At 39.6% G+C, this 16,829-nt stretch overlaps 1 protein-coding gene across 1 annotated transcript; it reads left to right on the forward strand.

Annotated features, from left to right (window-relative positions):
• The first annotated feature begins 8,021 nt into the window (after window positions 1–8,021).
• Window positions 8,022–15,854, forward strand: ctr9 (CTR9 homolog, Paf1/RNA polymerase II complex component). Its single transcript, XM_079458763.1, has 22 exons — window positions 8,022–8,207; window positions 8,619–8,717; window positions 9,235–9,474; window positions 9,594–9,711; window positions 9,794–9,883; window positions 9,980–10,344; window positions 10,448–10,684; window positions 10,766–10,855; window positions 10,939–11,067; window positions 11,217–11,400; window positions 11,484–11,572; window positions 11,651–11,836; window positions 11,938–12,025; window positions 12,380–12,528; window positions 12,614–12,730; window positions 12,934–13,079; window positions 13,707–13,778; window positions 13,913–14,195; window positions 14,471–14,625; window positions 14,824–14,917; window positions 15,015–15,121; window positions 15,199–15,854. Exons 1-22 carry the CDS (start codon window positions 8,163–8,165, stop codon window positions 15,587–15,589), a joined length of 3,474 nt encoding a protein of 1,157 aa, XP_079314889.1. The 5' UTR covers window positions 8,022–8,162; the 3' UTR covers window positions 15,590–15,854.
• Window positions 15,855–16,829: the final 975 nt, after the last annotated feature.

Consider the following 16,829-nt stretch of genomic DNA (forward strand, 5'->3'; position numbering starts at 1 on the left):
TCAAACTAGTATAAACAAGATATATATTTCATGAACTTAACTATTTGAGAAACGTCATTCAAATTTAGAATTCTATGGTTGTGATATTGAATTACAGTTTCATTTTACATCCTACTAAAATAGTCCAAGATTTAAAGACATCTACATGCTAGTGTACATTAAGGCATTTAAACTAGTTGTTAAAGCGAAGGAAACATGCTATTTCATGCATTCTGACTTCTTTACACTGTTAACGCTTCTCAAGCTTAACATTGTCAAATTGTATGTCAAAGAAATGAGTTGAATGTATGACATATTACTTCTGTGCTAGATTCAGGGTTACGGAAAGTTTTGTCGAACATGGATTCCCGTTTCGTAACAAGGGTTCTTAGTCCCTTATTGGACAACTCTACCGGAAAAGCACCCCCACGCGTCATTCAGCGAGCGCAAGAGCACTCCCATGCACAAGCGTGACAGAAAGGGCACGCCCACACGTCAATCAGCCAGCGTGAGAAAGAGCACGCCCATCAATGCCGCTTCACTCGGCTGAAGGAAATTCAGCTGTGTTTGTTTGCTCACTGCATTTCGGTGATGAATGTTATATAAACTGTGGATATAACGCTGGATATGGAGATCGCTTGATCGTAGATGGCGCAATCCCAGCGCCAAAAGATGCCAGACATGAACCACACGCGGTAAGCCAAACTAAGTAATATGTCTGTGTTTTGTTGGCAATCGGTGTGTACGTGCATAATGTAAACAACAGGACCTTATTGTGAATGACCCGTTATGCAGGGATAATGCCATGATGTATTGTGTGTTTATGCTGTAGATACGCCCCCCTGCCATGTTTTTCTCACTACAGTTCCCTTTACAGTATTTCACTCACTGGGGTTTTTGAAATTTGAAAAGAATGAAAATGTCTGTGTAAATTTATACATTTAAAGAATGATTTAACATAACATGTTGTCTTTACAATATCACACTTATTATCCTTCTGGAATGTAAATGTCCTTTCCTGTTATTATGAAGTGCCTATGGTGAGCACACCAAAGGGCGAGACATTACAGTTCCTTGTAATATCATTAAACATATAATCAAAGGTGCATTGTGTCTCAATCACTCAAACAATACCGTTTACTGATGAAAGAGGAGCGAGGTTTTCTTGAGCGACTGGTTCGGGGGGAAAAAGCAAAGTGACGTCTGCAGAGGTGTGGTCCAACAAGAGATCAACAGGCACTGAACTCCCATCACAGAGTTCAGATGCAGACGACATCTTTCACAACACATAAGATAAAGATGTATTTGGTGTCATTCTAATTTATAAATGGTCACCTGATGTTGTTCACATACCGTATTATTTAGGTTACTATAGAAGCACTCTGTTACCTGTATGTTAGCAGAGACTGATGCTTCCAGGGCAATGAGCTGGTTCTCAGTGACTGCAGCACTGCTCAAAGCCTTCTCCACCCTATGGCTGATAGCCCCTATCCTCTCTTTGATCATCTTCTCATCATCCATAACCACATGGGCTGTCTTTAAGGCCTGGGTTACTATGTTCTCCAGTCTTCTTAGGGCCTCCAGAAGACCCTCGGAGGCCAAACGCTCAGCCTCTCCAGCATCTACCATTGAGTCTGTGAGCACAGCCGCATCCCGAAATGTATTCTTCCATGTTTCCAAGTCTCTGAAGGTGCTTGTTCCCTGGTCTTTGAGAACCACACTTACCCCAAATGTAGTCCTTTCCACATGAGCTGTCATCCGGTCAACTTCTCTCACAGTCTCGTGTGGTACTATATCAGTTTGACTTGGCTTAACCTTTTTGTTCTGACCCCTCCACCAGGTCATGGCCGCAGCTATGTGAGCTTCCTGTGCCTGACTCCTGGCCGGCATCTTCCCCTCTGCCAGTGGAGCTTTAAGAAGGTCAAGCTCTTTCAGTCTGGAAAGCAGACAGACATAACAGCATGGTACAATGCAATACAGTGCAACCTCAAAACACAGAAACAATTTCTTACAAAGTCGCCAGCTGATTCCTTGAACCTTCATGATGCCGTTGGTCCTGCACATAGAGTCGCTTTTCAGTTCAGTATAACTTTAAACAAAACCGTCAACAAAATTTTTTTAATGATATTTCTTACAGTCTCTGAGAGTTGCATGTGGAGTATAGGACACGATTCAACAGGTTTGAAGTTTTCAGTATTTACTCTCTGAGGGATGATGGGCAAAATCTGACTGAGGGAGTTATTTGACTCCATAGCCACATTCTGAGACGAAGAGAAAAGACAATAATATAATGTACATTTATTTTTCATCAAAATGTTAAATTTTGCTTTAAGATTAATGCTTGTGGTAGTATAACGGTGTTTCATAAAACTTGTACATAAAAAAGTACTTTTCACAACGTTCACAATACACACATAGATAGATACATAGTTTGACATGCAATTCAAACAAACTGTGATGCAAATGAACTAAAAGTTCAGCAAATGTTCAAAAACAAATGGAAAACTGGGCAATTTTATGACGTAGGAACCCAACATCCACAGGGACCCAAGCAGGCGTATAAGAAACACACATACTGTGAATGGATGGACTGTTACCGGTTGGGCTTCTTGAATCTCATGATGCAGAGAATGATGGTTTGTAACGCCTGTCCTCTGTGGGCCAGTAGAGTTGCTATTGTATTTGTTTAACCTGCCACAAAATGATGTGAAACAAAATAGCAAGATTCATGAAAGGCTGCTTAGAATGAGCAAACAAAGTTGTGTCTCTGCTTATGCAATGAAACATCTAACTGGATGTCAGGATGAAAAGAAAATTCATGTTGGTGAGTTTTGTAAATGAGTGACAGTTGTATTTTGCATTTTGATGTCATGGCATCCTGCTGCTTGAGTCCAACATGGTAACGTTAGAAGACCAGAATAAAGCAGGAGGCCTTGATAACCTAAATGAAGTTTTTTTTATCACTCACAAAAACCAAGTAAGTGCAAGACAAGACACCCCTGAGAACAATGACGGAAAAAATATTGAACAATGACACCACATGAAATAAACAGGTACTTCAAATAAAACTCTTTTGAAAATAAAAAATAAAACATTACACACAAACAGTAAATTTAAGAAAATGTAAGTTTTAGGTAGTTTTAGGTAAACACTAGTGCAGAATAAAACAAAGATGGCCTTGATATTATTTGCGTGTATTGAACTTGAAATATTTATTTAATACGCATTTCATTTTTATATAAAACTTGGAAATGTTATTATGTAACAGTCAAATTCCATAAATGACTAAATCAAGTAGCATACTCAAGTATTTCACACTCCTGGTTAATATACACTAGTTTTTTATTTATAGTTTTTTATTTATACGATTTCTCACCCTCAAGTTGTTCCAACCCTGTAGTCGTTTCTTTGTTCTCCTGAACACAAAAGAAAACATTTTGAAGAATGTGATATATCTAACTGTTCTGGGGCACCATTGACTACCATAGTAGTTTTTGTCTCTTTAATGAAAGTCAATAGTGCCCAACTGTTTGGTTACAAACGTCCTTCCAAATATATTTCTTTGTGTTCAGCAGAACAACAAACTTCATACAGGTTTAGAACAACTTGAGGTGAGTAAATGAAGACAGCTTTTTCATTTTTGGGAGAACTATCCCTTTAAAAAGCAGCACTTCATTTTATACAGGTGATCAGGTGCCCCGGCTCCATTTCTGTGTCCATGAAATGCTCAATTGGGAAAAGCATCAACAACTCTTATGCTTCTTGTCATAAATAGAAGCAGATTTGCCGTGCTAATAAAGAAGAGAAGAGGTGGATTTCCAGTGTTTACCTGAAGAGTGCTTGCCGTGAGTGCTCTTGTAGTCTCATCAGTTCTGACTGGAGCCCCTTCATATACATTAGATGACAGGAACATCATTACAACACAAACCATTCTTTCACAAGCACGTGAATTCACAGTGAGAAGCAATGAAATACCCCAATAAGTTTGTGGCTTTCAAAGTGAGTGTCCTTCAGCTTTTCCAGCAGGATGTTTTTCTATGTGCAACATATGAATTGTCAGAATTCAGTCTGTGCTCTATTTCTAAAACATATTTGTATGTCTTATATATTTACATGAATTTATCTTATTCGAATAGACGTTATCTATTAAATCACATAGAAGGGTGACGTCTCTGCATATTCATCGTATATCATTATAAAGAATAAGACACTTTAACTTCAAAGCTTACCTTCGTAAGGTCCCTGTCTTTTACAGCTAGTACCATATACATTTCTTCCAGTTCTCCCTGTAAACATAATCAGAACGTTTTAATATAGCACCACTTTCGACTGGTCTGTCTAAACAGCACACTTGACACATCCGTCCTCTCACCCTTAAATGAGAGATTTCTCTCTTCAGTTTGTTTATACGCTCATCTGTGACGTTCCTCTCCACTGTTAGTTTTTCATTCTGCGGAAAATGTTGTGTCTTAATACATTTCATGACAGAAATTTTTTTAACACAACAATGCATGACCAATACCTTTTCTTCGGTTAATTTGATCAGGGCTTTCAACCTTTCATTTTCCATTATCTGAAAGGGAACAACGATTGTGAAAAGTTGTGTTTAATGTGTCTCATATAAATAAAAGAATAGTTTTAGTATTGACAAAGCGAACTCATACCAATGCACAGTTGCTTGCTTGTGCTCGTGTTGCCCTCTCCTGGCTGTCCCTCAATGCACATCTGGTTTCATCTAGTTCTTCAGCAAGAGACCGGGATCTTATGGCAAACAGCTGGGCACTGTCGGTACAACCAACAGCAACAATTACATTCATCTATATGCTAAGAAAAGTATGAGAAGTGTTCAAATACTTGTTTAAGCTGTAGACATGGTAGTATGGGTTTTGGTCAATACCTGGCCAGTTTGGTGTGTAACTCTGACACCTCCATGTTGAGTTGTAGGATGGTATCCTCACATTGAGAAACATTCATCAACATGATGTTGTTCTGCCCACTTAACCTCTGCTGGGTGTGTTTCAGTTCAGTTATTAAACCTAACAGTTCTCCAGACTCACTAAAACACAAGGAGAGAGTTTGGAAAACAGCCAGCCTATCTATCAATGAAGTTTTTATGTAATGAATTGACTTCACTAACCAATGACATTCAGCTCCATCTGTGAATGTGAGCTCATTCAAAAAAGTAGGATACTCAGTCCCTGGACACAATGTGAGACTAGTTTAAGGGTCAAGTTTGGCTGTCTGGCACAAAAAGTATATCATTTTATGAACATGTTATTTAATGCACTATTACTAACTTACCAGTTAAAGGTAATTTTCTTCGGACAGATCCTGGTGCCTGGTTTTTATCTTCAGGAACACTGTAATTTGAAGGGAAATGTGTTTGTGTCCAGCAGCAACAACCCCATAAATCATATACTTTATGAAACGTTTTGATCCGAAAGATTCTTACATTACTTCAACTCATCAAAACAATTTAAAAGAATGGTTTACCCATAAAATGAAAAACAATTATCATTTGGTCACCCTCTAGTTGTTACAAAGCTGTATCTTGAGATATTTTAATGAAAGTTTCCAACGAAGCCGTTTTGGGTCACCATTGGCTCCCACTGTAGGACAAACTATTACTATTGGAGTCAAGAGTCAAAATGACTTCGTTGGAACTTTTCATAAAAATATTTTATGTTGTGTTACCACACCACAAAGAAATGTAACTGGAGCTTGAGCCAATTGCAACATTTTCATTTTTGGGTGAAATGAAACCTTTAAGCAATTTCAATTATTTCTTATGTTAAGTCAAGTTTTATAAGCAAGTCAAGATTTATAATAGTGAGTCAACATGACTTAACTTCAAATTCAGCAGTGTTTTAGCTTTTTATGTTGAAAAGTGGAGTTTGTAGAGTATATCTCACTCTATATAACAGTGATAGCATTTGTATTAGATTTTACTGTCAATATATTTATACGTTAAAGCAGAATAATACAGCACTACATGACCCAACGACAATGTGTCAAATAAAGAGGACACCCAAAATGCAACCGGCCACAAAGCAATAATGCTGACATTATGTGTGTTCACATCTCTCACTCATCTTGGCTGCACTGGGCAATCCACTCTCTCATGGTGGCGTGAAACATTGCCCGACTAACAGGCAGATCCTGGTTCTCCGGGTCCAGCATGTGCTGCAAATGATTCAGCTTGTCCTGGCCAGAATTTTGGAGGGTCATAGACTGGAGGTACTGCACCACAGTGGAGGCCTGCACTTCTCCTGTAGGCAAGAGAGAGATGAGCTCTCGTGCTTTCAATTGCACCTTTAGAACTGAAAGAGTAGACCGTACCATTGCCAGTAACATCACACGCTTCAAAAGTTATGTTCAGGAGGTCTTCCTCTGAAAAGCCATTTGTGTCAGCAGAGTCGCAAAGAGTCCTACTATCAGACTTGAAATCTAAATCACAAAAAACAGAGAAAGTGAAATATAGTGTTTATATATTGCTTCCTCAGCAATAATATAAGAGATCTTCAGAAGATACCTTCACTGAGCATCTGGCAGGGCTCCACAGAGAATGTTCCAGAGTCGATGGACAGGCTTGGAGCTCTGCATCTACTACAGCCATGAGTCCTTGAGGCGAGTCGTAAAGATGGAATATGAAATTCAGTGTCATCCTCTGAAGAACCGTGACATTCAGTCTGCTTCTCTGAGGTCATAGCTGCCCCTAAACAAACAAGACACAGCAGTTTAGTCTGCTGATAAAGATGCTTGAAATGTTTGTTTTATCTTTAAGAAATGTTAAACTCTTACATTTACATAGTTCAGTTTTTATTATTTGATGTGTTGTTCAAGTTCATCATTTTATCCTGCGTAGGCAACAACAAATAAACAATAAATAAATATATACAGATTTTTTTTAAATCATAGGAAAATAAAAAAAGCAATGTAAAATGGCATACCTTTTAAGATGAACATAATCCATTATCCATCAGTAATATCATGCAGAAAATAAAATGTACACCATCAAACATGTAGTTTATTCTTCGCGGTCACACTGTTGCGTTGGCCTTGTTTGCACAGCATCCTTGTTGCTTGTAGATATGAACGCATGTTAAAGCAACAGCTGATCTTTACAGAGCCTTTGCTTCTTTTCATCCCAGAGCACACACACAGTCACACATCAAAACCAGATGACATGGCTGCCTCCCCCCAAACACCCTCCATTCAACGCCTGTGTGCTTCTAGCTGGGCAGGACAATGCTGTTATGGACCATTTTAATTAACGTTCGTCAGTTTTCCATATCAAATGATTCAAGGGCAATGCACATCAGTAGTAGCAATGGCCATCAATGATCTTTGTCCACTTCTCCAAATAGGCCCCGAACCCAGAACCTTTTCCTTGTTCTTTAGCTTTTGTCTTTTACCCAAAAAATTAATTATCGTCCTTGAAATATTACTTTTATGTTTAAAGTTATTATACTATGGCATCTTTTGTCAATACTTCGCCCTTTTAGGTCTGTATTGATATGTACATAAAGTTGCTTATTTAGGATACTTTTATTTATACAAAATGTTTATATTTAATCTTCCTGCTTTGGCAATGTAAAATTTATTTTTTGAATCTTGAATCTATGGCATCTTATTATTATTATAAATTGAATATTTGTACTTGTACAATATTTGGCACAACACTGACCCTTAGAAACACAGCAACCATATACAGGACACTGCGAAATTTGACCATGGCTTACTAAAGAACATTTGTTTAAACATGGTATTTATTATCAATCCATAAGTTTACTTGTAACGTTTTTCCCTAAAATATATTGCGTTTTACGATTATATTCGCAGTAAACCTGCGGTGAAACAAAGGATCCGTCAAAAACACGGTTACTACACCTTTTTTTATAAATCTATGGTTAACTTTATTAGTACCTAGGATATCGTCAAGATTTTAACCGAAAATCGAAATGTTACTTGAACGTAAAGTTAACGAAGACGGCTCCCACAAAACGTAGGACTTTTAATTTGAAGCGTTCGCCGGCTAACCCGGAAGTGAAGCGCAATTTGTCGTTCACTTTCGGTGTTGGCTGTGTTCAGGCAGTTGTTGCTGCTGGAGATCATCATCACTGACTGGATATCAGTAAAAACAACAGAAAGTGCGCTGTCGGGATAAAGGATAAAGCTTGACCATGTCTCGAGGGTCAATTGAAATCCCTCTGCGGGACACGGACGAGGTACGAGCTGTTTGTGTCTCTGTGTTGATGCTGAATGCACATTTATATCAGCTGCTGATGGAGATTAGCTGCTAACGTGCTATCATGCGCGCGGTCTTAGGCGCACATCATAACAAACTAAACCTATGCGAATGACAGACATAGACCAGTAAGCCAAGTTAAGTACCTGTTAATTTGATTAACGTTGCATGGACCCATGAGAAAACACGTGTGTCAACTGTCCTGACAAGAGACATCATCCAAACACCTCGTATAGAAACATTGCTTCTGAATCGCATTGTTTAAATGACTATCTGTCGCGATGAAGAGGAGGGTGTTCACGTTCTTTCTGCTGTTCACTATGGCACTTCTGGCTTATTTTAAGTTTGATCTTATTGATTTATATCAAACGTTTGTTGTTTTCTCCTTCAGGTTATCGAACTTGATTTTGATCAGCTTCCCGAAGGAGATGAGGTCATCAGTATTCTCAAACAGGAGCACACGCAGTTGCACATATGGATCGCACTTGCCGTAAGTAAACCTTTCTATAAAGTATTCTACAAATCCTGAGTTTTTTTATCAGGTTGGGTCAGTCATTGGCTAGATCATGCCAATGTTTATATCTATATTTACAATTTCACTGGAGCAGGGATACATTTGTTATGTGTCAAAGGAATCGTGAATCAAAAACGTACTAACTTACAGATGTATCACATGGTTTTCGATGAATTTCGAACCATCTGCTTATCAGCTAGAATTTAAAAAGGCAGAGATTTTCTTTAACGCTGGAAGTCGATAAACAATATGTGGGAGATATACAGTATCTACATTTTATTATGGCCTGATACCAATAACATAAAAAATGACCAATTATCGTCCGATACTGACGCTAATTTATCGTGCATCCCTAAAATAATACTATCTGTGCATCCTTAGTTAAGAAGCATAATTCCATGTAAAGAATTCAAAGGCCCTAGGTCTACATCATTGTCAAAAGTTGATAATATTCACACACGACTCGCTCATATTTAATACTGTTTTGTTTCAGTTGGAGTACTACAAACAAGGAAAGACAGAAGATTTTGTCAAGTTGCTGGAGGCGGCTCGTATCGATGGAAACCTCGATTACAGAGACCACGAGAAAGACCAGATGACGTGTCTGGACACTCTTGCGGCTTACTATGTCCAACAGGCCCGGAAAGAGAAGAACAAAGATACCAAGAAGGACCTTATCAACCAGTCCACTCTTCTGTACACCATGGCAGACAAGATCATCATGTATGATCAGGTAATGGAGGACGACGGTATCTTAAATGCTTGAGAAATCAGAATCGCTGTTAATGTCACGCATATTATGTCCTGTTTAGCATAATTATTGCAATTTGATTATGTTTTTGATTTTCTTAGAACCATCTGCTGGGCAGAGCTTGCTTTTGTCTGTTGGAAGGAGATAAAATGGACCAGGCAGACGCTCAGTTTCAATTCGTTCTTAACCAGTCAACAAACAACATTCCTGCACTTCTGGGTAAAATATTTATCACAGATTTTTATATTGATAGATCATGTTTTATCTATGAATTATTAGTCATTTTCATGTCCTGCAACAGGTAAGGCGTGTATTTCCTTCAACAAAAAGGATTACAGGGGAGCTCTGGCGTACTACAAGAAAGCTCTTCGCACCAATCCTGGCTGTCCAGGTGAGCACAAAAATGTATACATTCCACATAAATTTGATTTTTCTTAACCGGTAAAGACTCACAGAGATCCTTTTTGTGACATCTGTCCTACTGTAGCCGAGGTGAGGCTTGGCATGGGCCACTGCTTTGTCAAGCTCAGCAAACTGGAGAAAGCTCGCTTGGCTTTCGGCAGAGCCCTGGAACTGAATTCTAAATGCGTGGGGGCTTTGGTTGGTTTGGCTGTGCTGGAGCTGAACAGTAAAGAGGCCGACTCCATCAAAAACGGAGTTCAGCTGCTTTCCAGGGCCTACACCATTGACCCGAGCAACCCCATGGTGCTCAATCACCTCGCCAACCATTTCTTCTTCAAAAAGGACTATAGCAAAGTGCAGCATCTGGCTCTGCACGCTTTTCACAACACAGAAGTGGAAGCCATGCAGGCGGAGAGCTGCTATCAGTTAGCTCGATCCTTCCACGTCCAGGTAAGCGGGAGATATTTGCCCTTAACCGTTAAACTTTAAAAGTATATCTTGTACCACAACAATTTCGTGGTAAGCCAATGCTAATAAACTTTGCTTTTGATAGGAGGATTATGACCAGGCTTTCCAGTACTACTACCAAGCCACTCAGTTCGCATCACCCACATTTGTACTGCCCTTCTTCGGCCTGGGCCAGATGTACGTATACCGTCGGGACAAAGAGAATGCTGCACAGTGCTTTGAAAAGGTCCTCAAGGCTTATCCAAATAACTATGAAACCATGAAAATCCTCGGTTCACTTTATGCCACATCGGACGATCAGGAGAAGCGGGACATTGCAAAGGTATGACATCATTAGACAGAAAACTGACTTGAGACTTATTTTATGATGAATGTTACATGACTTGGTGCTTTGATTTGGTAGGAACATCTGAAAAAGGTCACTGTGCAGTATTCGGATGATGTGGAAGCGTGGATTGAAGTCGCCCAGATTTTGGAACAAACAGACATTCAGGTATCAGGGGTGTTGGAACAGATGCCATGTTGAGCATAAGTTGGGCATAAGATTTGACTCACACGGTGAATGTTTTTTTGCAGGGAGCCCTGTCTGCATATGGCACTGCCACTCGGATCCTCCAGGAGAAGGTCCAAGCCGATGTGCCCCCTGAGATCCTTAACAATTTGGGGGCTTTGCACTTTCGTTTGGGAAATCTTGGAGAGGCCAAAGTAAAACAACATATTTTTCCTTTTTTTATTTATTTTTTATTAAATACACATACATGTGCATTATTTAAAAGATTATCTAACCTTTCTTTCAGTCGATCTTAAGTCATCGTATCTATTTAGGATTGATTTACATTTCTTTTTCTGTGTAGAAATACTTCTTGGCATCTTTGGAGAGGGCGAAAGCCGAGGGAGAACACGATGAACACTATTACAACGCCATCTCTGTCACCACCTCCTATAACCTGGCAAGACTCTACGAGGCCATGTGCGAGTTCCATGAGGCCGAGAAGCTTTACAAGAACATCCTGAGAGAGCATCCTAACTATGTTGACTGTACGCATCATCATGATATCATTGTACTTTGTGCTGTTTTGTTTGGAAGCGGGTCATTAGGTTTTATTTTAAACTTTGAACAGGTTACTTGCGGCTTGGCGCAATGGCACGTGACAAAGGAAATTTCTATGAGGCCTCTGATTGGTTTAAAGAAGCTCTTCAGATCAATCAGGTAGTTAGACCTACCGTCTTATTACTTTGTGCATTTCGTGTTTTTGTTCTGGATCTGTATTAATAAAGTGTTTTGTAGGACCACCCTGATGCCTGGTCGTTGATTGGTAACCTCCATCTGGCCAAACAGGAGTGGGGGCCCGGCCAAAAGAAGTTTGAACGTATCCTAAAGCAGCCTTCCACTCAGAACGATACCTACTCCATGCTGGCGCTGGGCAACGTTTGGCTTCAAACGCTGCACCAGCCCACCAGAGATCGAGAAAAGGTACTGAAAATGATTTAGCATCTTATTCATGTATGTATATTACGACTGCTCACTGCTCTCATAACGTGTTGTTTGTATTGGTCTTATTTTGTCATTTACAGGAAAAACGACACCAGGATCGAGCTCTGGCCATCTACAAACAAGTTCTGAGGAATGATGCCAAAAATCTATATGCTGCCAATGGCATAGGTGCTTTATCTTCTGTTTAACTAGTGTTGCCACATTGCTGCTTATTCTGGAAGATTCGCCCATTTACACAAAAATATTTTAGATTTCGCTCTGAAAGCACAGCAGATCGGAAGCGTATGACTGAGCATTATCTAATTGCTGTTAAGTGCCTTGGTATGCCACTAAATTCATCTGCTAGTTCTTTATATGGGCCAGCATACACTGCATTCCATTATACTTGTTGTATGGCAGTGCACTAGCAATAAAAAGGTTTTAGGACAAAAGACAAACTGATTCAACGCACTACAAGTCTCTTTGGATGAACGCACCAGCCCCATGTATAAATCCATCATTCTTGTCTCCGCTGTGCCACAGGTGCTGTGCTGGCACACAAGGGATATTTCCGAGAAGCGCGAGACGTCTTTGCCCAGGTAAGAGAAGCTACGGCAGAGATGTCTGACGTGTGGTTGAACCTCGCACACATCTACGTGGAACAGAAGCAGTACATCAGCGCTGTGCAGATGGTGAGAGAATCGACAAACTTTCTCTTAAGTTTTCTCTAAAGGTAGAGGTTTGTGTTCTGGACTCTGTTTTACTTCGGTTCTTCAGTACGAGAACTGCCTGAAGAAGTTCTACAAACATCAGAACACAGAGGTGTTGTTGTATCTGGCCCGTTCGCTCTTCAAATGTGGCAAACTGCAAGAGTGTAAACAGACGCTTCTGAGGGTAAGGAACTGCAATAATATTGTATTGTTTTATAAATAGAACTTTTGAATTGAAATGTGAAATGTTTTTGGGTGTTTTCTACATGGAATCATCCTACGTGGTGTAAAGTAAAGATGCAACAGATGTAATAACCTCAAAACAAATATATCACATTTAAGACATTTCTATATTACATATTGTTAAAATTGTTCTTTGGTCGTCAGGCTCGGCATGTGGCTCCCAGTGACACGGTGCTGATGTTTAACGTTGCGCTGGTGCTTCAGAGGTTGGCCACACTTGTTCTGAAGGATGAGAAGAGTAACTTGAAGGCTGTACTGAGTGCAGTAAAAGAGCTGGAGCTGGCTCACAGGTACGTCGGCTCCCCACCCTAAAACTTACTTGCTTTAACACACTACTCTGCTTTTATAAAATAGTTTCTCACGAGTACAACTGCTGTCTGGATGTGTAGGAAGAGAATATTAAGTTTCAATAAGTTGTAAAATCTTTAAAAGGTCCAGTGTATGAAATTTTGTGGTGTGGTTGCGAATTGCTTCCAAAGCACTATGGTGGCTGGCCCGCAAAGATGTTGTCACAAGGCGATCGTAGAGCAGTTTGTCCGTTTAAGGCTACTGTAGAAACAACATGATGAAGTCCATGTAAGGTGACCCATGGAATAGATAGAAATAGCTCATTCTAAGGTAATAAAAAGGTCTTTATACACCTCTGAAGACTGGCATTTCTGTCAATAGATCCTCCTTCATCATTTAGCTTGGTTTGATAAAGTATGATAAATATTTTTTTTCTTGTCTGGCTCATGCACACATGCACACAAGAATGAAAATGGGCAGAGAATGCCATTACTAGTTGGCTCTTATTGCCAAGCAGGACTTTTGCATCAGGCTACAATGAGCTTTCTCTTCATAATGTTTGTTGATTGTCTAGAGACGGTAGCACATCACACCAACTCTTTCATATCTTTCTTTTATTGTTCTCCCAGGTACTTCAGTTATCTCAGTAAGGCCGGAGACAAAATGAGATTTGATCTAGCTTTGGCTGCAAGTGAAGCCAGGTATGTATTTTTTTCCAAATCGTTTTACAGGAGAACTTTTTGTCTTGTGGTTAATGAAGCTGGATGTTATTTTTGTCATGAGTTTTTCTTGTAGGGTGTTTGGGAAACTTACAATACTGCTTTTACTTTCTCAGGCAGTGCTCTGATCTGCTAAGCCAGGCTCAGTACCACGTGGCCCGAGCTCGTAAACAGGACGAGGAGGAGAAGGAGCACCGTGCGAAACAGGAGCAAGAGAGGGATCAGCTGCGGCAGCAGATGCAGCGAGAGCAAGAGGATAGGAGGAACCGGGAGGCTGTGGAGCAGAAGAAACTCCTGGAGCAGAGAGCACAGTTTGTAGAGAAGACCAAGAACCTACTCACCTTCTCTGAGGGAATGAAAGAATCGGCTAGGGAGAAGAAGAAGGGAGGCAGTGGACGGGTGAGACTGAGATCACATTAGAGATCAGATCGAGTCTCTGAGCCTGGAGTGAATATCTCATATAATAAAAAAGTGTTTGCTAGGAGAAAAGGTTGTAAGTTTTGAAACTGTTAGCATAAACAAACAATTCATTTATTGGTCTTGATTAATACTTTTAATACATTTAAGATTTCAAGTTGCTTAATAAATTATGATAGTTAATGCATTCACGTTAGTGTACAAAACATTTTTGACTGTCTGTCTTGTTTACATTTTGATTTGTTTTTTTTAACCAGCGCAAGAAAGGAGGCGACTTTGATGACTTTGTCAATGATGACTCGGATGAGGATCTCCCCCTTAAGAAGAAGAAAAAGAAGAAAGTTGGGAGTGGCAGTGAGGTGGAGGATGACGGAGAAGAGGGAGAAAAGAAATCTCGCAAGAGAAGAAAGAGGTGAATGTTTTTGAGAATGTGTTTCCAAAATATTTGACAATGCAAGATGTCCCCAAAATATATTGTTATGTCCTACATTTTGAACCAGCAACCTTCTGATCACAAGCCCAACCCTCTAACCACTAGGCCACAAGTGTCCTATTTGGACTAAAAGCAACACCAATTGAATGCAGTTGACCTCTTTTTTTGTTTCCTCAGACCTTTTAAAAGAGATGATGACGGTTCAGATGATGAAGGCACTTCGAGGCCCAAAAAGCAACGCAAGCCCAAGGAGCGCAAGAGGATTGAGAAGGTACCGATGCTTTTAGCACCGCATTCAGTGTGAAACAGTTATCACCTGGATTATAAAATTATAGACGGCTCATTCTAATTTCTTTTTCCTTGTTAAGCCTGAGCGCATGCCGCCATCGCTTAAAGGAAAGATTAAATCTAAAGCCATCATTTCCTCCTCTGATTCCTCCTCTGATGAGGATGGACTGAAAATAGCAGAAGACCGGTAAGAAAAGTTTTCTTGTGTTTTCTTCATTTAGCCACAGACGTCCTTACTAACATCGTGTTGTTTTTCACATCTAGAAACCCTAAGGACAGCCCCTCAGGTTCAGATGGCGAGGAAGGCCACAGGAAACACATCGCGTCCGAAAGCGATTCCAATGAGGAGCGTAACCAGTCGGGCAGCGAGGCCGGCAGCCCCCAGCGCTCCGGAAACTCGGATGATTCTGGGAGTGAACGACCCGTGAAGAGGAGAAGACCACAGCAGCAATCTGACTCGGAGCAGTCGGACAACCAGAGTAAAAAGAGCCGTTCAGGAGGGTCAGATGACGAATCCCCGGCTGGATCTCCAGCTGCCGCGTCAGATCAGGGCTCGGACAACGAGGGCTCTCCGCAGAGGTCTGAGAACGAATCGGAGCAAGAGGGCTCCAACAATGCAGCATCCAACAGAGGCTCAGATGATGATAGTGACTGATGAACTCTCAGGATAAATGAGAAGCTTTTGTTCTTGTAATATTCGTCTTATTGTTATGTAGTTATCTGCCTAAATGTTTCTTCATGTTTTATTTTTTTCCGAAATGAGAACAGTTTCATGATATGTTTTTTGAGGATGAATTGCCTGAAATTTTGACGGTTTTGTTGAGCATTACAACATACATGTGCCCAATAGTCTTACAGGGCTTTCACAATTGTTGGTGTACATTATGAAATACCTTTGAATAAAAAATATTTTGAAACAGTTTTCTGAGAATTTGTACCGACTCAAAGTATGTCTGTTTTATACAGTTGCAGGTTGCTTCTGTAAGAGTTAATTTTAAGTGTTTATATCAGCCTTCCCACGATGAAAAAAGACAGAAAATAGCAGGTCATGTTTTATTTTAAGGTATGAAATAAAAAGTTTGAAGATGTCACTTCTAGCTTTTTTTGTTTAAAATCAGATCAAAAGCAGTTACTAAGCTAATAAATGATATTCAAAACTATCTTCTAACCGGCATTTTTGTCTTGATCGTTAATCTGCATTTCTAGGAGTGTTGAGGTCCAGTCCAGTGTTGAATTTCAACTAAATCAAAATTTCAGGAGAGACAAAGTCATCCAAGAGCAATGTGAAAGACTTACAGCATAAGACAAGACACATGAAAACTGAAAATAATGTTTTGAACTTTCCCTAAATACATGTCCAACTCAGACAACATTACTGTTTGAAACATTAAGTGACTACGAACTTGTTCTCTTGGCTGTATTTTTTCAGATCTCAAATACTGCAGTTTCTACAGTTTTTATTTTCTGTAAATAAAAGCAAATAGAAACAATATTTGGATTGAAATTGGATAGAAATATTGTTAGTAGTTCAATTAAACAAAAATGATAATTTTAGCTAAACACATACCTATAAATAGTAAAGTCAGAAAAACCGAAGATGGTCTTTGAAATGGTCTCTTAATTTTTCCATGTTGTATAATTTGAGCTTTCGTTCAGATTTTGTGGGAACGGTTGATCGTTTTTTAAAACTCAAAGTTAAGCACATGCAGTAATTGAAATTTATGCTTCAACCTTTTTTCTCGAGCTTCAAATATTTTCTATTGTCTAGCTCAAGTATTACATTAACTGCACAACTGATATAGCATTTTAATCTTTAAAATCCTTTCTTACGCAGATTCAATACACATTTCTTCTACAGCCATGATACCCAAACATTTGTTTTTGTTGGATTTTTT

This window comes from Barbatula barbatula (assembly GCF_947034865.1).
Source record: "Barbatula barbatula genome assembly, chromosome: 1".
In the NCBI taxonomy this organism is placed as follows: domain Eukaryota; kingdom Metazoa; phylum Chordata; class Actinopteri; order Cypriniformes; family Nemacheilidae; genus Barbatula; species Barbatula barbatula.